At 35.1% G+C, this 26,280-nt stretch overlaps 1 protein-coding gene across 3 annotated transcripts in view; it reads left to right on the top strand.

Annotated features, from left to right (window-relative positions):
* Positions 1-469: 469 nt before the first annotated feature.
* The window catches only part of LOC136040408 (charged multivesicular body protein 6-A-like), a 35,085-nt gene continuing 9,274 nt past the window's right edge, over positions 470-26,280 (top strand). The window contains exons 1-4 of one of the 3 annotated variants that reach the window (XM_065724681.1): positions 470-651; positions 11,759-11,854; positions 18,716-18,825; positions 24,683-24,923. In XM_065724681.1, the coding sequence (XP_065580753.1) occupies positions 11,786-11,854; positions 18,716-18,825; positions 24,683-24,923 (420 nt within the window). In that variant the 5' untranslated portion in view covers positions 470-651; positions 11,759-11,785. The other 2 variants (XM_065724682.1, XM_065724683.1) reach the window with 2 other exon arrangements.

Here is a 26,280-nt window from a genome sequence, read left to right as displayed (position 1 = left end):
TTCATCAAGGTTTTATCTCTGAAGCCAAATTACCAAGCTAAGGTCAAGCCTAGGGCATCAAAAGGATGAAACAAAGATTTCCAAGTATCTACATAAGTTTTCAAAAGCATATTCAAACTCTTGACTTCCTGTCTTAAGGCATATGTGAATCAAATTGCAGGATATAACCCAACATTTATCCAAATAGCCCTAATACTAAAAAAACAAAATTAAACCTTACTTTTGCGTGGCTAGAATTCTATTTGTCAGCTTATAATTCTTATTTTATATAGACTTATTTATAGCCTACGAATTCTTCTTTTCGAAATCTACGCCTGAAAAGGTCAACCAACAATTATGAATGGTAGAACCCTACGGTTAAAAACAATGACAGTTCTGGTTAAATTAGAGTTCAACCAGTCAATTGTTTCACGCAAAATCACTTTTCATGACAACCTGGTTTGTCACTGTTTCACGCAAAAACAGCGGTTGAGCTCAACCACACCGAGTGGTTGAGCTCAAACAGTCTCTTTGGTTGACGCGAAAAAAGGCCTATAATTGGTAACATCACCGATATAGAGCATTTATTTTTAAATATTTAGTGGATGAACTTGTGGACTTTCATCTTTGGCATACAGTCTGTACAAGTTGCTTCCTAAATCTTTGTGTGCTGTAAGTCCGATTTTTCTTCAAGAAAAATTTTTTCTTTCAAGAAATATATCCTATAGCAAAATTTTTGTTAAAATTCTAGTTTAGTGACTTCTTGCTATCTCAGAAAGGGTTTAGGTTAGGAAAATGAAACTTTCAGGGATGGGTCTACAGGCTAAAGTATGTCCTGGGCAGGTATTTTAAAGTAACCAAATCCACTCCTTCTCCCTCTAGAGGGCCCTGAAATTTGCCTACATGACAGGTCTATACCTATTGAAATTTTGACAAAACAACATTTTACCTTAATTTTCAGTTAATAGTTGCTTTTTCTCTCCCTGCTCTGAAAATGCAATTCCTGTAGCTTATTTGAGTAGAATTTTGAGCCATATCAATGTTTTTTTTCAAAATTTAGGAAATGTATTTGCATATCTTTAAAACCTTATAAAATGGAATTGAGCAACATTATGAAGCTGAAAACAATTTTATTGTACTTCAATTAAGCAGAAGATCTATTTTGCAAAGTTTCACTTTTATAACACACATATTTTTAAAGGTCATCAAAGGTCAGGGTCCTCTAGAGGGAGAAGGAGTGGAGGTAGTTGCTTCAAATACCTTCCCAGGACCTACTTTATTCTGTCGATTCATCCCTGAAAGTTTCATTTTCCTAACCTAAACCCTTTCTGAGATAGCAAGAAGTCAATTTACTAGAATTTTACCAAATTTTTTCTTAGAGGGCAGAGATTGAATAGGGCAGCCATTTGGATTTTTAGGTTAGGCTTTTCACTATTTTTCCCAAATGTACACTAAATAATCATTGCCACAACAATTGAATGGGCTAAGATGTAGTCCTATAGCATAAGAAAACGTGCCAGTTGCTGTATTAGAGGAAATAGGATTTTCACTTTAAACAAAAATAGGCTAGCTAAGACCTGAGCCCAACTTACAGTCTAGCTACAATAACCAAATTTTCAGAAATAGGCTGACCTGAATACTATTTTGTTAAAATTCTAGTTTAGTGACTTCTTGCTATCTTGGAAAGGGATTAGATTAGGAAAATGAAACTTTCAGGGATGGATCTACAGGCTAAAGTATGTCCAGGGGAGGTATTTTGAAGTACCTGTCTCCACTCCCTATCTCTCTCTAGAGGGTCCTGATCTTTGATGACCTTTAAAAATATGTATATTATAAAAGTAAAACCTTGCAAAAAAGATCTTCTGCTTGAATGAAGTACAACAAAATTGTTTTCAGCTTCACAACTTTGCTCAATCCCATTTTACAAGGTTTTAAAGATATGCAAATACATTTCCCAAATTTTGAAAAAACATTGATATGGCTCAGAATTCTACTCAAATAACAGGAATTATATTTTCAGAACTAAAGGCAGAGAAAAAGCAACTGATAACTGAAAATTATGGTAAAATGTTGTTTAACCTTAAATTACCTTAAATCACAGCTTGGAGTGAAATAAGGACAAGCTTGGAGTGAAATAAGGACAAAAAGGCACAAGCCACGATTTCAGTAATAAATTTCTTTATTTGATTCATTGGTTTAGGAGCATTATTGCCTATGTCATGACTTGGTGTTTTGTAACAATTTCAATAGGTATAGATCTGTCATGTAGGCAAATTTCAGGGCCCTCTAGAGGGAGAAGGAGTGGAGGTGGGTACTTTGAAATACCTTCCTGGGATATACTTTAGCCTGTAGACCCATCCCCAAAAGTTTCATTTTCCTAACCTAACCCATTTCCGAGATAGCAAGAAGTCAATAAACTAGAATTTTACCACCATATCTCATTATATTAATAGATAGCCTATGGGATCTTCTGAAGGAATTACAAACCTATAAGAACCAAAGAGTATCACCAGCCTGAAGTAATCACACATGTGCAAATTTATCCTACAAATCTAGTTTATCAATTGCATAAGCTCAGTATTGCCATTTTTCATCTTCTGTAGTTTAAAATAATTGAAAAAATTGGTAAATTTCTTGATTAATAGAGCATTCAGTCATCTAAAAAACTAACTTACCTCAAGAATCAGAATTTCATCCTGAATCCATACACAAATTTATGGTAAATGTTTAGTTTCATTACAAGCTGTCTAAACTGGAAGCTATCCTGCAAAGCAGCAAAGTTTCCAGTTTAGAGCACTTAGAAATGCTAATTCTAGAAGCACATCCATTATTTAGCTTTCTAAAATCCATTTTTTTTAGATTTATAAAATCCCCCTTCAACAAACTAAAAATACATAAAGTGGGCAGGGTTTTGAAGCCAAGGGAAATGATTGGGTTGTACACTATGAATGAAATTACTTTTTAAATACTATTTCCAGTCATCATTGGCAATTTCTGTATAGTAGTAAGTCAAAAGATACTTAAAAAACTTACACATCTGATAATGCTAATTATTCACTTTCAAGTTTAAACTAGCCTGTGAACCAGTGAATCAGAATAATTATTTAAATATTATGTTTATATTCTGTTGATTTTAAGAAATGCTGTCTGATGCAATGGAGATTATACACTTTTTTTTAGTTCAAGATTAAATTTGTTTTAAAAGATTCTTTGACTGTAGGAAAGCCTTGGTGAAACAAATTTGGTTGAATAGTGATTCTCCAAGTGAATATTACCTATAGAGCAAAGCAAATTACTCCGTTAGCCCCACAGGCAGCAGGGCAAGGTCTGTATCCTATATTTATTGAATAATTATTTGGCCTGAAGTCTGAAAGAGCAAACAAAAAGTAGGTTATAAACATGAACTAACAATTCGACCAATCAGAATACAGACCTTGCCCTGCTGCCCACAGAGCTCATAGACTAATTTGCTTTGCTCTATAGGTAATATTTGCTTGCAAGAATCACTATTCAACCAAATTTGTTCTACCAAGGCCTTTGCATAGCCAAAGCTATAGTAAATTATATTTTAACCTATCCTTTCTAACCTCACCCAAATATGTAGCCCATATTATACTTTTCCAAGAATTTATTGATTCTCAATTTTGTCACCATTGATTCAATTTATGGCTAAACCAGTTTTAATAAGATTGATGCTAAAACAGTTGTATAAGCTGTATTGTAAGTAAGAGAAAAGGGTATCATCTTTAAGAGTTTGTCAAGGCCTTAAAACTGAATTTGCAGTGGAAATTATTGTCATACTTGGATTCAGGATGATATTCTGGTTTCAGAGGTAAGTTTGTTTCTTAGCTGTCAGAATACTTAGTAAATGTTTGGTTTCATCACAAGCTGTCTAAAGTGCATATTACTACATATAGCAAGATTCTGATGATTGTCTATTGTTTCTTTGTCATTATTAGAAAAGCAAATCCATTTTTTTTTGCTTTCTAAAATCCCCTTCCAATGAGACTAAAACTGCATGAAGTGGGCTTGCTTACAGGTAACATTACCTATAAAGCAAATCATATTAGTCCATAAGCCCTGCAGGCAGCAGGGCGAGATCTGTATTCTATATTTATTCAACAAAGAGTAATAAAACTAAAAAAAAACAACAAAAAAACAAAAAAAAAACCTCAAACAAGGTTTATTAAATAAATACAGAATACGGACCTTGCCTTGCTGCCTGCAGGGCTCATGGACTGATATGCTTTGCTCTATAGAAAATATTACCTGTAAGCAAGCCCACTTTATGCATTTTAGTTTGCCCTATGGAGGAGGAAGGTCAACCAGAAATGAATATACTCCTAGAATTAGCATTTCTAAGTACTATAGTATGGAAACTATGCAGCTTTGCAGCATAGTTAAACTTTAATTGTTTGTTTAGGGTTTGGCATACACACAAATTTTCAAAATGTCATAATTATATTCTGTGTTACCTTATCAAAACTTTTTCTCTTCTGTAAAAATTTTGAAAATGAAAAGTTATAACAATTGTTCATTAAAATAGGTTAGATTGCAATACCCAACAACTAGATCATTTCTGAAGTAAAAAAAAGCAGTAATATTTTGTATATTCTTCAAATTGGTTCTATTTCCTTAACTAGGCTCTGAATTTGTCAAGTGACCCTCTGTTTTGAAGCTCTCTCCTCCAGTGTTTGATCAATTAAGGATGGAAAATAAAAGGTTTGGTCATGGCCCATGGTGATATGTGAAAGCTATGGATCAAGCCAGGGATCAATTCTTTATTTAAAGACTAAATGCCTCTCCCCACGAACTCTTTTCCCCAAATACATTCAAACAAAATTTTTATATTTTGAAAAAATGGCCATTATTATTTTTTGTCATTTTTCAAAAAAATTTCACATCTTTTTTCTCTTTTTTATTAAAGCACTTTGTATGGTAAAAAATTGTCAAAACAACTTCAAAATGAGCTCACTCACCTGGAAATTGAAAGTTATAGTTCCCTATTTCAGAGTCAAAAGTGACTGGAGGGCAAATAGCCCCACCCACAACCCTATTTTCTCTATATGTATCCAATTGGAATTTTAGATAGACATTTTGTTCAAAATTGTACAAAGGTCAAATATCTACACCTCCAAGGTATAATTTTATTATTTTAAGGCAATATGGTTAAAGGCTAAGGGGGCAAATAAATACAATTTTTAGATTCCTTCTTTATCATTATTTATTTCTTTATTCATGATATACTGTTGAAACTAGTTCAGATGAAAGCAATCAGGCAATTTTTTTGACAAACAATAAAAACTCCATGGGCACTGGCTGATTGGTATTAAAGGCTAAATCCAGTCTTAGTCTCCTCTTTTGTTCCCTTTTATGCCACTTATGGAAAATTTTTCAAAAACTTTACAAAAACAATTCATTTGAGTCTTTATAGATTCATTTTGGACTTTGCTTTGTGTTCATCCCCCCCCCCAATTATGAGCAAATATTTGATTCTGTTGATAAAAGAGCTTTAGCAAAGGTTTTATCTTTGTGTGGTATACCAGACAAATGCATTAAAGTGATTAGTGCTATGTATAAGAATAACACTGCTGTAGTTAAGGTAGGAAATAAGGTTAGCAGTTCATTTTATATTAAATCAGGAGTTAAACAGGGCTGTTTTCTATCCCCCTTTGTATGGATCATTTTGATGGACTTTGTCTTGAGGAGCACAGGAAAGGCAATGACAGAACATGGAATCAAATGAGGTGGAAAAACTATCCTGGACTTAGATTATGCTGATGATTCAAGGTTCTTAAATGAGAGTGTGAGTAAAATGAACAAGAGCCAAGAGCTCATATGGCACTTGTGCCAAGGTTGGAAAAGCCAAGAGCTCATATGGCACTTGTGACATGGTCAGAACCTAGATTTTGTTGTTCTTTGTTTATTGGCAATTATGACAAAGATAAACTTGCAAATACACCGTTCATGTAGTCTCTTTTTGTTTGGTATTCTACCTGTAAAGAATATAAATTAGTTACATAGGGCATTTTTTTATTCTGTATAAATTCTATTGTATTCTTTTTTTTTATTGTTTCATTGTTGTCTTCTTGTCAAATTTTCCTTTTTGATGTTTTATCTTTTTTAGCATGTTTTGGGAAAGTGATGAAAAACCTTCAGCAATTAAAATGAAAAAACAGTCTTTTATAACTTAAAGTAAGGAGCGACATTAAAACTTAAAACGAACAGTAATTATTCCATATATGAAAGAGGCTTTTCTCTCCTCAACATCCCATCTTAACATTAAAGTTTTTATTGTTTTAATAAGTAGAGCTGTGACGAAGTCACACTTTAGCGTAAAGAGTGAGGCATTGAGGAGGGGACAGTCCCTTTCATATAGGGGACAATTTCTATTTGTTTTAAGTTTGATGTCACTCCTTACTTTCAGTAAAAAAACTTGTTTTTTTTATACTTGCTTTTAGATTTTAAAATGTCCAAAGAGCATTCCTCTCTACCATTTCCAAGATGCTATTCCAACAACTGCATAATACAAAATTCTTTATTTAAATTTAAAAAATTATCTCCCCTGGGGAATTGATCTCCACCATGACAGGTGGGGATTCTGACCACTGTACTACAGAGGACTCTATAGATTCGAAGCTCATATGATAATGGGTAATAAATTCGTATCCCTAGTGCAATTATATAATTTTTAAGTAAACTCAAGCGAAAAGACTGACGAAAATTTCTTATATTTATATAATATTCAGAGGCAGCATTCATGGAAATACAAAAATAAGAAAAAATATTTGAAAAGGGAGGGGTAACAATTTTTCAATTCTTTCTTTAATGAAGACACAAAAGAAATATATTTTCTCAGAGCCTAGAATGGGGGCTTTTTTTTTAATGAAAATGCCAAAAAAAGTTATTTCCAAAATATGGAGGAGGTGTAAATTACCTGCTCTCAAGATTTCCAAGTTTCCAAGATTGCTGTTTCCCCTTCCACCCCCCAGTGTCCCCGGATTCGATCCGAATTTAAATTAAAATTTATCCTCCCTGGGGAATTGAACTCTGATCTCCCCCATGACAGGTGGGGATACTGACCACTATACTACAGAGGACTCTATAGATTCAAAGCTCGTATGGTAATTGATAATAAATTCTTATCTACTGTGCAATTATAAATGGACTTGTAATTTTTAAGTAAACTCAAGCGAAAAGACTGACGAAAATTTCTTATATGTATATAATATTCATTTTGCATTCATGGAAATACAAAAAAGAAGAAAAAATATTTAAAAAGGGAGGGGTAACTATTTTTTCAATTCTTTCTTTAATGAAGACACACAAGAAATTTAATGAAGACACAAATGAAGACACAAAAGAAATATATTTTCTCAAAGCCTAGAGTGGGGATCTGTGTAGAGTGGGGACAGAACGGATCTGTTACGGTTATGTCAATCATGTATCTAGGAAACTGTAACCATTTTCCAAGATTTTTGGTTTCCCCCTCCACCTCCCCCCAACGTCACCAGATATGGTCGGAATTTAAAATAAGCGCCCTGAAGCATTGGATCCTTCTAAATATTAAATTTCATTAAGATACGATCACCCATTGGAAAGTTAAAAATACCTCATTTTTTCTAATTTTTCCGAATTAACCATCCCCCCACTCTCCCCCCAGATGGTTGAATCGGGGAAGAGACTATTTCTAATTTAATCTCGTCTTGTCCTGATATGCCTGGCAACTTTCATTGTCCTATCTTTTCTAGAAGTGCCCAAAGTAGCAAAAGCAGGACTGACAGACAGACAGACAGACCAACAGAAATTGTGATTGCTATATGTCACTTTGTAAATACCAAATGCCATAATAAACTTTTAGGGGTTTTGTAAGTTCAGAGTGCTAGAATAGGTTTAAAAATTAATGTTAAGAAGACTAAGTTGCTAAGCCTAGGAATAAGTATAGATGAAAAGGTGACATTGAGCAATGAAAAGATTGGTCAAGTTGACAGCTTCACTTCCCTTACATTAAGTTTACCTTAAATTGCAGCCTGGAGCAATCTAAAGATTTCTTCCTTGTAGGCTCCATGAAGAATTAAAGGAGTTGAAGACTCATGGGCTTCCCAATCATATTTCCACTCAAAATCACTCTATTCAGCATCCACTCTTGATTTGGAAGTGTCAAGACAAGTTGCAGAGACAGTATATTCTGATATTCTATTCCAAAGGCTGGTGACTCTGTTTGAAAAGAACTGATTTCTCTGGCGGAGTCTGCTTGACATCTTAGACAGTTTCTTTGAATGACATCTGGTAGAAGAGGTGGCAGCATACAAGAATAAATCAGGGAAAACGTTTGTCGAAATAAGTTTGAAGGCAGTTATGACATCCCCGCATTTGTGCCTATATGTTAGGCTTGGTAGTTTGAGGTGACAAAGACGTTCACAATAAGGGACTGTTGGAATTTGCCAATCAATTTTGTTGCTCGCCTTTGGACTGCTTCTAGGCTGAATTTTTCATTTTTGTAAAAAGGGGATGCAAGTGTCATGCCAACTTCAAGTTTAGGTCGAACAAGAGCTTTATATAGGATTGTCATGACTCCTGGAGAGCGGCTGCTGATAGTTCTCTTTATTGTTCCTTGGGTCTGGTTAGCTGATGAAACACCCATATCTCTATCCTTGTGAACAGCCTCTAGTGGTAGGTCATTGAGATTGTACCCAAAACGTAAGATTTTTTCTCGAAAGTGAAGGACATGTCATTTAGATGTGTTCTAGCTCAATAACCAGGCATTTGCTCAATTATTAAACTCATGTATATTGCCATTGAAAAACATCTGCATCGAGTTGATTTCTGATACCACCAATAAGTTTGGAATCATCTGCATATAAAGTTAAATAATTGTGTACTACACTAGGGGCATCATTAATAAAAATATTGAAGAGGGTAGGGCCAAGGATAGTACCTTGCATCACATCACTCTTAACTAGTAATGGATTGGAATGAATCAGCATTCCATGAGATGTGAATATTCTGACCTGTTGAGTCCTTTCAACAAGAAATGCCTTAATCCAGCCAACAACATGGTTGTTTATTTCTGCAGCATGTATCTTGACAATCAGTCTCCTTTGATTGTCCCCTTGTTTCTCCTTGTTTCCTTGTTCTAGTCTCCTTGTTTCCCCATTGATAGGAAGATCCTATCAAATGCTTTAGCTAGGTCAAAGAGGGCAACACCAACAGGAATTCCCTTGTCTATTAGATCTGTAACAAGATTGTAAGACTGCAGTAAATTTGTGTCAACAGATCTACCACTTCGGAAACCATGTTGAGAATCGTGAAGGATGTCATTCTGTTCTAGATATTTAATAATAGTGTCATTAAATATCCTACAATCACATCTACAACAGAAGAGGTAATACTGATTGGCCTGTAATTTGAAGCAGAATTTCTTTTTCTGCTTTTTGAAAACAGGAGTTATGTTTGCTTTTTTCCAATCCACTGGATCCACCAATCCTTGGTAGTATTATTAGTAAAGACAGTGGTCAGGGTGTGTTTTTTCACAGTTGAAAAAAGTTTGGAAGAATAGGAAGATAAGTCTGCAAATCAAGATTAGAATATTGGAAGCTACAGTGATGTCAGTGGTCAGATATGGTTCTGAAGCGTGGGGGCTCTGAAAAGTGGATGAAGATTTGCTAGATGTTTACAAGAGAAATTGCCTATTGACTATTCTGGGTACTCAGCTGACTGACCATGTTTCAAACAGTAGACTGTACAAAAAGTGTGGCTCAATCCACTTTCTAGGGCTATAATGAGAGAAAGGTTGAGATGGCTAGGGCACAATCTGCAGATGAAAGATGACAGAATGTTCTGTTTGGCCAACCATCAAGGGCTAAATAGCAGTTCATCCACAGTTGGGGTAGGAAGATGTCACCAAGAAAGATTGAAGGGAAATGGGGACTTCCTGGGAGGGTGTAAAGAGAGAGGCTTTGAATAGATTGGGATAGAGTAGAAGCATGCGTAGCTGTGTTAGCCTCAGGGGGCTTATTTGGTGCTGTGGTGAGTTCTTAGTTGTAGTAGTAGTAGTACTCTGATGCCACCATAGAGAGACAATATTAGCTCATAAATATCTTCTGTTACAAATAATATCTGTTTGAAACTAACATTGCAGCCCATCAAATAAGAAGACACCCAAAAAATCTGTTTCAATGCTCTATTAATACCAGGACATGTACCAATTCTTTTTTTTTTGAACAAGCTAATAACGAGTAGTTGACTGAGTGAAGACATGGTAACTGCTCCAACCATCCCATTCAAATCAAAATTGGATGCAGAGTTGAACAAGAAACCATAAAAAATATGGGTAGGACTCCCTATAAAACCCAGTAATTAACTAACTGATTGGCATGGCCTGCCACTTGGCAATCAATAAAGCAACAATTATTATTTAAATTTGTATAAAAAAAAAAAAAAATGCAGCAGAACAGCTTTAACATGAACTTTGATCTGCAGTGCAAATTAAGTGCACTGAAGTGCAAATTAAGGTAATGTTTCAAGGCTTTGACTTATCTTCAATCACTGTTCTTCCTTTTTTTAGTTGTTCTTTTTTAAATTCTTATAGTTATCATAATTGTCTCTTACAAGCTTCATTTTCTGTCCGAAGGTTATTTTTAATTAATAGTTAGTTATTTTAATTATTTTTTTCAATATGTAAATATTGAATTCAATGTAAAAAAATGTCGAACAATCCACTTTGGAAAGAAAATGAGAAATGCCCTTATCATATGTTAGGGATGGATGGATCAAGACAGACTATTATCTCGTCTGAAGTGGAGAGAGACTTGCAGGTCATAGTCGATAAAGAATTTAAATTCACTTTACACACACACACAGCTGTAGCCAAAGCACTCCAAACCCTGGGCATTATAAAAAGGTCAATCACTAGTAGGTCACTTATGGTGATGACTAAATTATACAAGGCATTGGTCAGGCCTAATTTGGAGTTTGGCATGTGTGTTGCTAGCCCCCTCAACAAAGGTGACTAGCAGAAGTTAGAAACTGTTCAGAGACGGGCTACGAAAGCAATTGAGGGATGCAAATACTTAAACTACTCATCCCGTCTGAAGAGGCTGAAACTCCCCACTCTTGTCTACAGACGTAAAAGGAATGATATTATTATGACGCATAAGCTCCTGAATTATAACTCTCCATTAAATAAACTATTTCAACTTGACAAGTCTGCCGGAACTAGGGGGCATAGTCGGAAACTATATCAGAAAAGAGCTGCCACTAGACTACGCAATAACTTCTTCACTTACAGAATAGTGAGTTTGTGGAATTCTCTCACCGAAAAAGCAGTCACTACCCCAGTACTGCGCCTTTAAAAGAGCCGTTGATGGAGAATGATCATCAAAGCCGTGGCGAACTGAGTGGGATGCTGTTGAGACGTCCAACCATCATCATCACTAACCAGCGATTCTACAGGATTTAGTCCTTATTTCGCTGGATAATGCAATTTCAGGTAATTTTAAGATAATATGGGTACACCTACCTCCTGCATACAAGGATGACCTTCCCGCCCCATTCTTCTCTTTAAGATTGCAAAGTTGAGAAATGCAAGTGAGCAAAGTGCAATTTCTGGAGATTCTATACAGCTTTTCTATGACAAAATTGTATACCCTCAGTATTTTGCCTTTTTAATCTTATCAGAATTTGTGTAGTAAATTATGGTGGTGAATTATATATGTATGCTTTAGACTATCAGTTTAGATTCTGAAGTCATGTTCTCATTTTGTTCTTTGTTTTCCAGGTCAAAAAGTTCTAAATAATTTCAGTTATGGGGGGTTTATTTGCAAAACATAAGAAACCAGCTAGTCGTGTTACTGAACAGGATAAAGCAGTTTTAGTAAGTTTTTTTTTTTATTTCCTCCTTTATCTGTTTTTATACAGTTTAATATAGAAATACTGCTTCTTTGTTGGCCACTGCTCTGGTATATGTAAAGGGTAAAAAGTTGTATATGCAGTTTATAATGCTTTCCTGTAAACTTTCGTTTAGTACATTGTAGTGCTTAGGTTGGGCTGCCATGGTGTCATTAAGCTTGATACATTTCTTATACCGGACTTATTAAACCTGACTTATACCTGACTTAGTGATTTAGTGAATGGCATAGTAAAGTGCATGGTGTAAGGCATATGATTGTTCAGAAACGAATTTCAGCTTTGTGACTTATATCCCTTATACAAGCAGTTCATATGATTTAAGACAAGAATTACGTATTCAGTTGACTTAACCTTCAAAAAAAAAAGAAAATTCAGCCTTAAACATTGTGTTTTTCCCATTTGAAACGTAGTCTGGTTTCTCTTCTGGTATTGTTCAATGTTGTTGACTGTATGAAAAATTTTAACTTGTTTGTGATGTGGGATTGTTGTTGTTGGACTGATGTTCGAGCAAATCAACTGCTCATATATATATTACTATCCTCTGTCAGTACTTGGGCTTTCTATGAAGACACATCAATTTTAAATCAAACGTGTTGGATTTCCCATGGACCTTTCAACTTTTAAATTGTTATTGAAAGACGATCAGAGAAAGCATTGTTTCGAGTGGTCTTGCTTAAATCTCTTGTGTTGATCTGTATATCAAAACACTATCCAGCTGTGGACACAAAACATAAACATATTACACATACACGTATTACAACATATTATAGATACAACTTTAAAAATAGATTAAGCAAAGACAATAAAATAAGTCAGACAAATCACATAAAATAACACAAAACTACTAAAATGCTATGTAGATTTGTATCTTTTATGTAATTGGTTAATGTAATTAGTTATGTAATTGGTTAATGTAATTGGTTATGTAATTGGGCATTGCCTTTCTATAGGCTCACCTTAAAGGCCTTCCCTGCCCTAGAATTTTTTTCGTTGTAAAAGCATCAGAATATTTATTAATTAGGTTTCTCAACGTTCTTCTTTGTATTTACGTTTCCTGCATCTCATTAGAATATATTTAACATCATTGATGTCATGATAATTATTACAAATATTGTAATAAAGAGAATTAGCTCTCCCCCACCTATGCAATACTGACTGGATATTAGCATGACCCCTCCTCAATCTGAGAATAGTTACCGTAACAGATCTAACATTATCATGTACTGATGTAAGGCTCACATGGCATCAAAAAGTTAGTTACAATAAGATTTTTTAGGCAAACAAAATAAAAAAAAACAACATCAACATCAGCTGATGTATTGCCGTATTATATTTCTGTACTTATATGTTATCTGTTTACATAATAAATTCATAAGAGAGAGAGGGAATTGTCTACAAAACCCATAATGTACAAAAAAAGTGTTGTTGCCTCCCTTAAAAAGCGAGGCTTGTCCAAAGGGGATGTAGAGCAAAAAAAAATCTTTAAAAATAAAAGAAACACTTGGCCACCAATTCTACTGATACTATCACATTAAACAATAAATTAAAAAAAAACAAAACAAACATGATTACTTCATTTCCTATGGGAACCTCATATCATCATAATCCCCACTGTAGATAAATAAATAAATAAAAACTCAAATTCTACAAAAAGCAATTCCTTAATGGTTCTGCTGAATATATAGGGGTCTCCAATAATCGTAATATCATTAGTTCAACCATTCCATTCCCATTCACTGTATAAAAATAGAAAAACATGAACAATAAAAAATGCCTCTAGTTACATGGAAATCCACACTGCCCCTTGCTTCGTGAGAATGAACAGTAGACCGAATGCACAATAAATCACTAAAACAACGAGGCTGAAATCCTGCTGCAATCCAAAAATGAACCACAATCCAAAGGCTGAAATCCTGCTGCAGGCTGAAACCCTGCTGCAATCCAAAAATGAACCACAATCCAAAGGCTGAAATCCTGCTGCAATCCAAAAATGAACCACAATCCAAAGGCTGAAATCCTGCTGCAATCCAAAAATGAACCACAATCCAAAGGCTGAAATCCCGCTGCAGGCTGAAATCCTGCTGCAATCCAAAAATGAACCACAATCCAAAGGCTGAAATCCTGCTGCAGGCTGAAACCCTGCTGCAATCCAAAAATGAACCACAATCCAAAGGCTGAAATCCTGCTGCAATCCAAAAATGAACCACAATCCAAAGGCTGAAATCCTGCTGCAGGCTGAAATCCTGCTGCAATCCAAAAATGAACCACAATCCAAAGGCTGAAATCCCGCTGCAGGCTGAAATCCTGCTGCAATCCAAAAATGAACCACAATCCAAAGGCTGAAATCTCGCTGCAGGCTGAAATCCTGCTGCAATCCAAAAATGAACCACAATCCAAAGGCTGAAATCCTGCTGCAGGCTGAAATCCTGCTGCAATCCAAAAATGAACCACAATCCATTTGAGGTTGAGGGGAGGGGCTACGCAGGAAGATCTTCCCTTGGAGGAATTTGTCATGGGAGAAGAGAAATTCCATGAAGGAGGCGAAAAATTTCCTAGCACTATTTAAAAAAAATTAACAAGCAGACTAACAAGGTGAAATACCTGCTAAATCCTTACTCCAAGATTTTGCAGAACTCTTATTAGTTTAAGGATAGATGGAAAAGTAAAGAGCCAAATACTTGAACAAAAAAGTATGTACTGGTGTATAAGAGAAAAATAAAGATGTCAGACGACAGTTCAAGAAAAAAACGTTTTGTAAAAAAAAAATGCTTGAAAAAATGGATGTAAAGTCGACTTTCTTGGCATGTTATATTTTTCTGAAACTGGAATTAGTCAGTTATTACTGCACTAATATTACAAAAGTAAAACAGTTCAAAATAGGGATGAAACATTTTTATTGACCGTGAACAGATATAAAAATCTCTAACTGGATATTTCGAACTCATATACATTGTAAAAGCTTAGCTGTAAGCCTAGCCAGAGTCGAACCAGCTCTAAATGGGTACCTGGAGAAATCTGGGGAAGGTAAACAGGAAGGGTGTGCGAAAGCACAGGATGGTTGGCCCCCAACCCCCCATTGCACTTCCTGGCCAAGAAACGGAGATCAGCACCGCCGGTAGGGACTGTAAAGTCTAATACCTTATCCTTTACCTTTAATATTACAAGTTACACCTATTATACTAGAAAAACGCCAAGAAATGCCAAATTCTAGATGGTGTTGGGGATTTTTCCTTCAACACTGGCGCCAGTTACAAGTCTTATAAGTTGACCCCCTACTCTGATAGACACCAAGGGAGTCCTGCGTAAGTATTACTCTACGAAAGTTTGGACAAAAAATTTAGTAACTTTATGAAAAACTTTATGCACTTTAGAATAGTATTTTCAAATGAGTCCAGATGCCACTTCTCCTTCATATGTTTACTTTGTCTATCGATGCCATGTTGATATTCATTAATCTCTTCTTCTTCTCTCAATTTCATGCGGTAACTCTTGGGTATCTTTATTTGAATTTGTATGATATCAGCAATCATGAAGAATATGATGCTATTATTATCACCACTTCTTAATGGTCTTTACTGTTAGGCCATATAGTATTGCTTAGCAATTGAGGATATTGAACAGCTTATAAGGGTATCAAATGATGTGAAGATCTTCAGTTGGTGACGGAAATTTTCCGTTTTTCTATCAAACAGTTTCTTGCTAACGAATTGTAAACAAGGAGTAGCTCGGCCCAATAGTAAGCGAAACTCTAAAATACAGAGGTTTGATAACAATAGATACATCAAAAGAATTTACTTTTTATGCTGATTCCAAATATATAAAATTACCTGTCAAAAGCTACTACGAGCCTGAGAAAAATTTGTATGATTTTTGAAAAAGGCAGAAACACCCCCCAAAAGTCCAACGATCTTAATCAAAATCACACCATCAGATTCAACATATCAGAGAATCCTACTGTTGAGGTTTTAAGCTCCTATCTACAATACAGTGGAATTTTGTATTTTTTGTCAAAAGAAAATCACTGATGTGTGTATTTGTTTTGTTTTTTTCCCAGGGGAGATCGTGTCAAAGTGCCCTCCCCCAAAGTGCCCTCCCCTTTAGGTTTTGAAAACTGTATTTTTGCCTCTCATCCAATTTCCATCCATTGACACAACAGTCTTGTCCTGCTGTTAAATTTAACCAATTTATTTAAACCATACTATTAAATGTTTTGGAGGAAATTTGTATTAGTTTGGAAATATTTAATGCTGTTGAGAGACCTTATATTTAGTATTGTTTGGAATCATTTAATGTCATTTATTGCACCTTATAATAAAAACTGTTAGTGAAGTTTTCTATTCATTAGAAACGGATTTAGAGAATACTTTCCGCCCTGTTAGGCTCCATGACCAGGAAGGAACAGAGGAGAAAACAAGAGCTAAGAGCTCATATGGCACTTGTGACGAGTTCGGAAGAGCCAAGAACTCATATGGTATGAGCTCTAGCAAAATTTTAAGAATCAATAAATTGCTTTAACAGGAAAATCAGAGGCTTAATGCCGGTCGGAATTAAAAATGAGAGCTCTGAGTCATGAGGTCCTTCTAAATGTCAAAATCCTTTAAGATCCGATCACCCACTCATAAGTCAAAAATACCTCAATTTTTCCTCTCCCTTCAGCCCCCTAGATGGTCAAATCAGGGATAATGACTTTATCAAGTCAATTTGTGCAGCTTCCTGACAAACCTACCAATTTTCATTGTTCTAGCACGTCCAGAAGCACCAAAAGTCGCCGAAGCACTGAATCCCACCCCCTAACTCCCCCAAAGAGAGCGGATCCAGTCTGGTTAGGTCAATCACGAATCTAAGACATTTATAAGCGTTTTCCAAGATTTCTGGTTTCCCCCTCCAACTCCCCCCATTCTCAACAGATCTGATTGGGATTTGAAATAAGAGCTCTGAGGCATGAGTTCCTTCTAAATATCAAATTTCATTAAGATCCGGTCACCTGTTCTTAAGTTAGAAATACCTCAATTTTTCTAACTTTTCCAAATTGAAAACCCACAGCTCCCCCAAAGAGAACGGATCTGTTCCAATTGTTTCAGTTACAAATATATAACTTGCGCTTATTCTTCCCCTTAAGTTTCATCCCGATCTATCCACTCTAAGCGTTTTCCAAGATCTTCGGTTTCCAAGATTTCCTGTTTCGCTGTCCAACTCCCCCCAATGTCACTGGATCTGGTCGGGATTTAAAATGAGAGTTCTAAAGCACAAGATCCTTCTAAATATTAAATTTCATTAAGATCTGATTACCTGTTGGTAAGTTAAAAATACCTCATTTTTTCTAATGTTTCCGAATTACCCCCCCCCCCCCCCAACTTCATCAAAGAGAGTGGATATGGTCCGGTTATGTCAGTCGCTTATCTTGGACTTGTGCCTATTCTTCCCACCAAGTTTCATCCTGATCTCTCCGCTTTAAGTGTTTTCCAAGACTTCCGGTCCGCCCCCCAATGACACTGGATCCGGTCGGGATTTAAAATAAGAGATCTGAGCTATGAGGTCCTTCTAAATATGAAATTTCATAAAGATCCGATCATTTCTTCGTAGGTTAAAAATACCTCATTTTTTTAATGGTTTAGAATTAATCCTTCCCATTAATCCTTCGGTTCCGGTTATGTTAATCACGCATCTAGGACATGTGCTTATTTTTCCCACCAAGTTTCATCCCGATCCCTCCACTCTAAGCATTTTCCAAAATTTTAGGTTCCGCCCAACTCCCCCCAGTTTCACCAGACCCGGTTGGGATTTAAAATAGGAGCTTTGAGACACGATTTATTTCCAAACATGACAAGTTTCGTTAAGATCTGATTCCTCCTTCGTAAGTTAAAAATACCTCTTTTTTCTAATTTTTCAGAATTAACATTCCCCCTCAACTCCCCCAAAGAGAGCGGATCCGTTCCGGTTATGCCATTCACGTCTCTAGGACTTGTGATTATTTTCCCCACCAAATTTCATCCCGATCCCTCGGCTCTAAGCATTTTCCAAGAATTTAGGCTCCCTCGCCCCAACTCCCCCCAATGTCACCGTATACGGTCGGGATTTAAAATAAGAGCTCTGAGACACGATATCCTACGAAACATCAATTTTCAATACGATCCGATCACTCCTTCGTAAGTTAAAAATACCTCATTTATCTAATTTTTCAGAATTAAGTCTCGCCCCAACTCCCCCAAAGACAGCAGCTCTGTTTCGGTTACGTGACGTATCTAGGACTTATGCTTATTTTTCCCACCAAGTTTCATCCCGATCCCTCCACACTAAGCGTTTTCCAAAATTTTTGGTTATGTATACTTGGGAATACCCTTTCTGAGGGTAGAGTCAAGACGACTCTTGAGTTTTCGAGTTTTCCATTCGTTTTTCTTAATTGTTTGGAAGTTTGAAATGCAGTTTCAAATCTTGTTTATAAACGATGGTCCCCAATTTTAAATTTCCCACCTAATTTTCAAAGTCCCGCCTAATTTAAAATTCATTTAAAAGTTTGAAATGCAGTTTCAAATCTTTGTTTATAAACGATGGTCCCAATTTTAAATTCTATTGGCTGAAAACCCTTGCAGTAGCTCAGAATTTAAGCTTCATAACCCCTTTGATATTTAAACCATCATTTGATGCCCGTTTTTTTGTTCGACCTGAGCTCATGCTTTTTTAGGTGTCGCCCTTCAATGAAATACGTTCTGCGGACTGATTGTGCCTCTTTCCGTTCAAAGGGCTTAAATCATGAATACTTATTCTCTTGAACCATATTAAAGAGCATGTGTGTTTTGTAAAGTCATTTTTTACTTTTTTATTTTAGCAATTGAAACAGCAAAGGGACAAAATAAAACAATATCAAAGAAGAATAAAAGGAGTGCTTGAAAAGGACAGAGAAATGGCTAGGAAGTTGCTGCAAGAAAATAAAAGAGAGTATGTATTCTTTTCAATTTGGCTATCTTTATTTTTTTTTTCATTAATGCTACTTTTACTATTTATAGTATATAAGTGAGGAAACTATGACCTGATGTTATAGTATGGGTTACGTTTTGTCCAACCAGAGACATTTACAGTCAGTTTAGATTCGGTTCCACAGTATGAATATTCTATATTATAATTTGGTTTCTTGTTTTAATTAAATAAAAAAAACAAGTTTTTTCAACTGAAAGTAAGGAGCTACATTAAAACTTAAAACGAACAGAAATTACTTCGTATATGAAAGGGGCTGCTTCCTCATCAACGCCCCGCTCTATACGCTAAAGTTTTTTACTGTTTTAAAAAGAAGAGTTAAGAGAAAGGGTAAAACTTAGCGTGATGAAGAAGCAGCCCCTTTCATATACGAAGTAATTTCTGTTCGTTTTAAGTTTTAATGTAGCTCTTTACTTTCAGTTGAAAAAACTTGTTTTTTTATTTAACTTCTGAACGTTTTTGAATGAATGCATGTTTTGACTTTGGCTCTCCGCAGAGGAATAATTAAAACGAAATTTGCATATGTTTTTTTTGCTAAATGGCTTTCTAATAATTTCGATCGAATGATTTTGAGAAAAAAAAAGAGCGGGAGAGGAAGCCTAGTTGCCCTCCGATTTTTTGGTTAATTAAAAAGGCAGCTAGAACTTAATTTTTTACGAATCTTTTTATTAGTAAAAGATATACGTAACTTATAAATTAGCTTACGTAAAGAACTTTTGTATTCTCATGTTTTTATTACATATATGAGGGGGGTCGCCCCCTTGTCAGTACCTCGCTCTTTACACTAAATCTTAAATTTTGTCCCAATTCATTAAGAATGACCCCCGAATCACAAAAGCCGTAGAATAAATAGTTGAATTTGCTAAATATACTTCAGCGTAAAGAGCGAGGTATTAGGAGGAGGTGAGACCCTCATATGGGTAATAATTTCTGTTCGTTTTAAGTTTTAATGCTGCTCCTTACTTCCAGCTGAAAAAAACTTTTTCATATTTATTTTTTCATTGTTTCTTTTTTAAATAATGCTAATAAATCCTGCGCTCCCTTCATGGAAATTGTCTTCCCCCATGACAAATTCCTCGATGGAAAGTTCCCCCAGCATATCCCCTTCTCAACCTCTTCCCCCAACAAAAAAAATCCTCCTGAAAACGCCTGTACACTTCCCAATAACCACTACTGTATGTAAACACTGGTCAAACTTTGTAACTTGTAGCTACTCCCACGGGGACTGGGGGGGGGGGTAAGTCGTCCCCAAAGACATAATTGTAAGGTTTTTCGACTACGCTGAATAAAATGGCTATCTCAGAATTTTGATCCGTTGACTTTGGGAAAATAATTAGCGTCGGAGGGGGCCTAGGTGCCCTCCAATTTTTTTGCTCACTTAAAAAGGGCACTAGAACTTTTCACTTCCGTTATAATGAGTCCTCTAGCAACATTCTAGGACAACTGGGTCAATACGATCACCCCTGGGAAAAAAACAAACAAATAAACACGCATCCGTGATCTGGCAAAAAATACAAAATTCCACATTTTTGTAGATAGGAGCTTGAAACTTCTACACTAGGGTTCTCTGATACGCTGAATCTGATGGTGTAACTTTCGTTAAAATTCTATGACTTTTAGGGGGTGTTTCCCCCTGTTTTCTAAAATACCGCCAATTTTCACAGGCTCGTAACGTTTGATGGGTAAGACTAAACTTGATGTAACTTATATGTTTATAATCAGCATTAAAATGCGATTCTTTTGATGTAGCTATTGGTATCAAAATTCCATTTTTTTGAGTTTTGGTTACTATTGAACCGGGTCGCTCCTTACTACAGTTCGTTACCACGAACCGTTTGAAAATGAAACAGCAGGACTAGCACCTTAGTGGGAACAATGGCGCCAATTGAAATGGGGAATGTACCCCCTATATTTTTGTCTCTTCCACCCTACCCCCTAAATTTCGGAAAATATCGTCCTCGGAGGAAATTTATGTTTAAAAATACCTTTTTTGCCATTTTCGTTGAAAACAATGGCTCTAGGATGACAACAACGTTTTTAGCAAATTTTGTAATTCCCACACGTGTTTTATGATGATGCTGCCAAATACAATATCCAAAGCTGGAGAGTGCTTTCGATTTTCTCAAAAACAAATCAAAAATACTTTCACGAAAGCAAACGGCTTAAATACTTTCACGAAAGCAAACGGCTTTTTTTAGATCCTTTACATTTTGGTGTACCCCCTGCCTCAGACTTCGGAATTACCTTGTTTTGGCATTTGCATCAAAAAATAGATGTTTATGTATATTAATTCTATACCAATATTCATTGCCCTGTCCCCCTGCTTCAGACTTCGAAAACGGATTTTTTTTGGCGTTTGAATTAAAAAATAGCTCTTTTGGTACATTCTTAAAAAGTGCAGGTTTTGAAGAATCTAGAAATAGGCAATACCGCATTGAAAAGACATCATAATTTTTTCTCTGTGTCAGATATGAGACTATTATGGATGATACAAGAGAAGGAACTGAAGAGAAACAGGGAAGATCTTAATAACAAAAATTAAGAAACAAAGAACTGAGAAACAAGAAATAGGAACTGAGAAGAAACAGGGAAGATCTTAGTAACAAAAATTAAGAAATAAAGAACGAGAAGAAACAGGGAAGATCTTAGTAACAAAAATTAAGAAACAAAGAACTGAGAAACAGGAACTAAGAAGAAACAGGGAAGATCTTAGTAACAAAAATTAAGAAACAAAGAACATAGAAACAAGTAACAGGAACCGAGAAGAAACAGGGAAGATCTGAGTAACAAAAATTAAGAAACAAAGAACTGAAAAAAACAAGAAACAGGAACTAAGAAGAAACAGGGAAGATCTTAGTAACAAAAATTAAGAAACAAAGAACTGAGAAACAAGAAACAGGAGCTGAGAAGAAATAGGGAAGATCTGAGTAACAAAAATTAAGAAACAAAGAACTGAGAAACAGGAACCGAGAAGAAACAGGGAAGATCTGAGTAACAAAAATTAAGAAAAAAAGAACTGAGAAACAAGAAACAGGAACTAAGAAAAAACAGGGAAGATCTGAATAACAAAAATTAATAAACAAAGTTTTCACTGTTAAATCTCTTACTCAATCTGTGAAATTCCTATTAGAGCATTTTCCTTGGGGTCACTGGCTGCTTATTTATCTGTACTATGCTATTGTGTTTGACAGGCTATGTTTATCTGCTCTACGAGCTGTAACTTAATGGAATTTTTGGAGTGTAATATTTATTAGTAAAGGTGTCAATATTTTGTAGTGCTGGTCCGACCATAAGTGACGCAGTTCAAACAAAAAAACTAACTTTGAGCGACTGGTGCTTTAATGCAGTCACGTGGCTCAATGAGGATTAGCTTTAGTGTTCTGGAATAATTTGATCTGAATTTTGATTATTAAGCTTTGTCTTTGATGATGACCACACAACTTCCATATTAATTCTTTTAATACAAATTAAGAACTTTCAATGGTATTTTGAGCTTTTTAATTATGTTTTAGTATTCAGTTCATCTGAATATGTTATTAATTTGAAATCATGCGTGCTTTCACTACTCTTATGTTGCAACTGATGAATGTGGTGAATTTTAAAATAGTAGAGGCCCTGAAGATAAATTTTTTCCTTTAAAATTCAATAACTGGGTTGTTTTTAATTTGCAAAAAGTATAAATATGCATAAGTGCGGTATCTAACAGTACCTGAATGCGAGATGACCCATAATGCAATAATCTATTAACGTTTTACCTGCCATTAAAGATCATTCTTTAATGTTCCAAGATAACTTCTTTGTTTTTGCTATTCGATTTATTTCGATTGACAACGTTGATTGAAAATTTCCCAAATTAATGAAAATAATTGGTCAAGTTCCGATCTAACCTAAGACTCTAATATTAGAACTGGTGTAGTAAATTCCTTCGAATAATGTATTCTCCTCTCAGATAGTGGAATATCAGATATGGACGCCAAGAGCTGGAACCGGTAACTTTCGCTTGTTGACACTGAATCAGCTCAACCTCTCTTGCGGTCTCACCTTCTACAGCTGAATCGCCCCTGCTTCAGGTAACATGATCATCATTATGGCAACCCGTCTATACGAAGTGGCGGGGAAAAGAACACATAGACATCACATAATTTTTGCTTTGGCTTTGTATTTTGATCATTTTTCGGCATGCTGCAGTCGAATGTAACGTTCCATTATTCACTATCGATATCTGATATCGACGTGCCGTAGAGCGTCTCCATTGTAAAAAAAAAATAACTAAAAAACACTCTTGCACTTTCAAAATTAATAATTGGAAGAATAGGATTCTAGAAGAATTTTTAGGGGAGGGTACTTAGATCTTGCAAATCAGTTCAACTATTTGATGCAGACTTGGGATTTGTTCTGTTTGTTCTGAGTTCTAATGTTGATCCTTACTTTCAGTTGAAAAACCTTGTTTTTCTTTAATTTAATTTCTGGTTGTTTTAAAAATAATAAATGTAAATATGGCTCATCCTTCATGAAAAGTTTCCTCGTCTTTGGAAAGTTCCTCTCATGTAAAACGAACCCATCCCATAAAATTCACTCCAGGCAATTCTCTTGCAAAATTCCCTCCGGGTAATTCCATCCTTGCTGAAAATCTGCCCTGCCATAAAATTTATTGGGGACGAGTCAGCCTGAAGAATTCTCCTTAGCTCAATTTTATTTAAAGAAGACCTTAATTTCTAATCATTTCCCCAATCATTCCGGAAATCCCCCATTCCATGGAAATTCTTCTCCAGAAATCCAAAATGCTGAAAATAGCCTCTGGACAATTTCCCCAGAATATCTCCGCATAGAAAATTGAGTTGACAAATAGAATATTTGTGCGTTGAAAAATGCGCCGTTTTATATTGATGCAGACTTGGGGAAACAATGCATATTCAGTTTTCACTTTCGTGGAGAGAAGCTTCAGAAAACACTACATCAATTAAAAAACACTCAAATTTTCAAAATTAACACTACATCAATTAAAAAACACTCCAATTTTCAAAATTAATAAAAGGGAGAATATACTTCTAGAAGAATTTTAGGGGAGGGTGCTGAAATCTTGTGAATCAGTTCAAATTCTTGATGCAGACTTGGGGAAACAATGCATGTTCAGTTTTCACTGTTGTGGAAAGAAGCCTTAGAAAACCCAACAACAACTAAAAACACTCACATTTTCAAAATTAATAAAAGGAAGAACATAATTCCAGAAGAATTTTTAGGGAGGGTACATAAATCTGATAATTTAGTTAAACTTCCTTATGTAGACAAGGGGAACAATTCATGTTCGGTTTTCACTGTTATGGAAAGAAGCCATTGAAGCCTTAGTTCAGTTCAGTTCAGTTCAGTTTATTAACATCAAAATAAATGGACAACAATAATTTTCTACCCCTACAAGGCTCCATGGCCCGTTACATAGGGGTTAAACCAAAAATAAATACCAAATAAAGAGTCTCTTCTTAAAAAAAACAAGAAATCCAATTAAATGATTTTGTGTTATTTTTACTTACCACTTCGTCCTCGAAATTCAAATCCAAGTCCACACCATCTCCCACCATCACAAAATCACAACAATTAAAATTAAAAGTTCGGAAGTTTTGGTCGTTACGTACTTTCATTTGAAATAAAACTTCTTTTACAGTTTCAACATGGCTATTAGTTTGAACGGAGAGGAAGGCGTGGTCTTCGTATCAGGCTGTTGATTGAGCTTTCAAAAAACTTCACCTGCTACAAATAAGCTATTTGTTTACTTTAACTATTTAATTTTTTGATTCACGCGATTAAATTAAAATGTATTTTTCAGTCGTGCAAAAATACTATTGAAGAAAAAGCGCTATCTGGAACAATTGACAGAAAAAACGGATAACCAGCTAGATGGCATCGAACAAATGGTACAGGATATTGAATTCAGCCAAGTTCAAGTGGAAGTATTGAAGAATTTAGAAAAAGGCAACGCTGCATTGAAAAAACTTCATGATGTTTTTTCTATGTCAGATGTGGAGAAGATTATGGATGAAACTAGAGAAGGAATTGAAAAGCAACAGGTAAGACCTAAAAGTAAAAAAAAGTTAGGAAACTTACTATTACTACTACTAATAACTCACCGCAGCACCAAGCCACCTGAGGCCAACATAGCTACGCACGCTCCTCCTCCATCCCAATCTATTCAAAGTTAAAATTGAGAAAATGAATCAGTGAATACTAAGTTTGTAAAAGTACAATTAAAAGTCGAATTTCTAAACCGATTTTTACAGGTGGTTTCTATGATTCGGATTATCAAGTATTTGTTCCGTTTCAAAGTATTTCAAACTCGATTCAGGATTTTGAGTATGTTATATAGTTAGTTTGAGCACAATACTTTGTTGAACACAATAGTAAATAATAATAAATAAGAAATAATAGTAATAATAGTAAATAATAGAACAGAGAAATAAATAGTAATAGAACAGTAAATAAAGCCAAAAGAAACAATTAATCAAAAATATCATATAGAAGATTTCATAATTCAATTTTTGATACCATTTTTAGTTCAATTTTGACTTACACAAATACATTAATCATCAAGCTAGTCGAGGGTATCCTAAAGGTTATTGCTGGTGTAGAAATTTTTATTTGGAACCAGGTTTGTTCCAGATTTTGGGATGTTCTAGATTTCCAAAAGAGACTAAAGTGCTAATAATCAAAAATATAAATCAAATTTGTAAATAAAGAGCTAATCTGCTCTGTTTGATATTGTTTACTATACAGTAATGTTTCGATGGTGCTGATATAAAATTTAATAAGAGCGAAAAAAGTGAATTAATCAGATACGAATTGAACTAAAACAATTGTAAAAATTGTGGTATTTTTCAGAAGCGCCCTGAAGGGTCGCGTTGCGGTACAAATCTTACCTTTTCTAAGGTTGACGTGTTATATTGACGTGTAATATTAGGCTATTAAAAACATTTAGTAATTAAAAAAAAATATAAAAAGATTTTATAAATAGAAAATATATAAAGATTTTTATAAAATTTTATAAAATGATATTAAAATTATCAAACAGTTCGTGGTAACGAACTGTAGTAAGGAGCGACCCGGCTCAATAGTAACCAAAACTCTAAAAAATGGAATTTTGATATCGATAGCTACATCAAAAGAATCGCATTTTAATGCTGATTTTAAATATATAAGTTTCATCAAGTTTAGTCTAACCCATCAAAAGTTACTAGCCTGAGAAAATTTACCTTAGTTAGGAAAATAGGGGAAAACACCCCCTAAAAGTCGTAGGATTAACGAAAATGACACCATCAGATTCAGCGTATCAGAGAACCTTACTGTAGAAGTTTCAAGCTCCTATCTACAAAAATGTGGAATTTTGTATTTTTTACCAGAAGACAAATCACGGATGCGTGTTTATTTGTT

The sequence above is a fragment of the Artemia franciscana genome, chromosome 20 (genome assembly GCF_032884065.1).
Source record: "Artemia franciscana chromosome 20, ASM3288406v1, whole genome shotgun sequence".
Taxonomy (NCBI): Eukaryota; Metazoa; Arthropoda; class Branchiopoda; order Anostraca; family Artemiidae; genus Artemia; species Artemia franciscana.
Note: the sequence above shows the minus strand (reverse complement) of the source record. Positions and strands in the feature narration are given on the sequence as shown.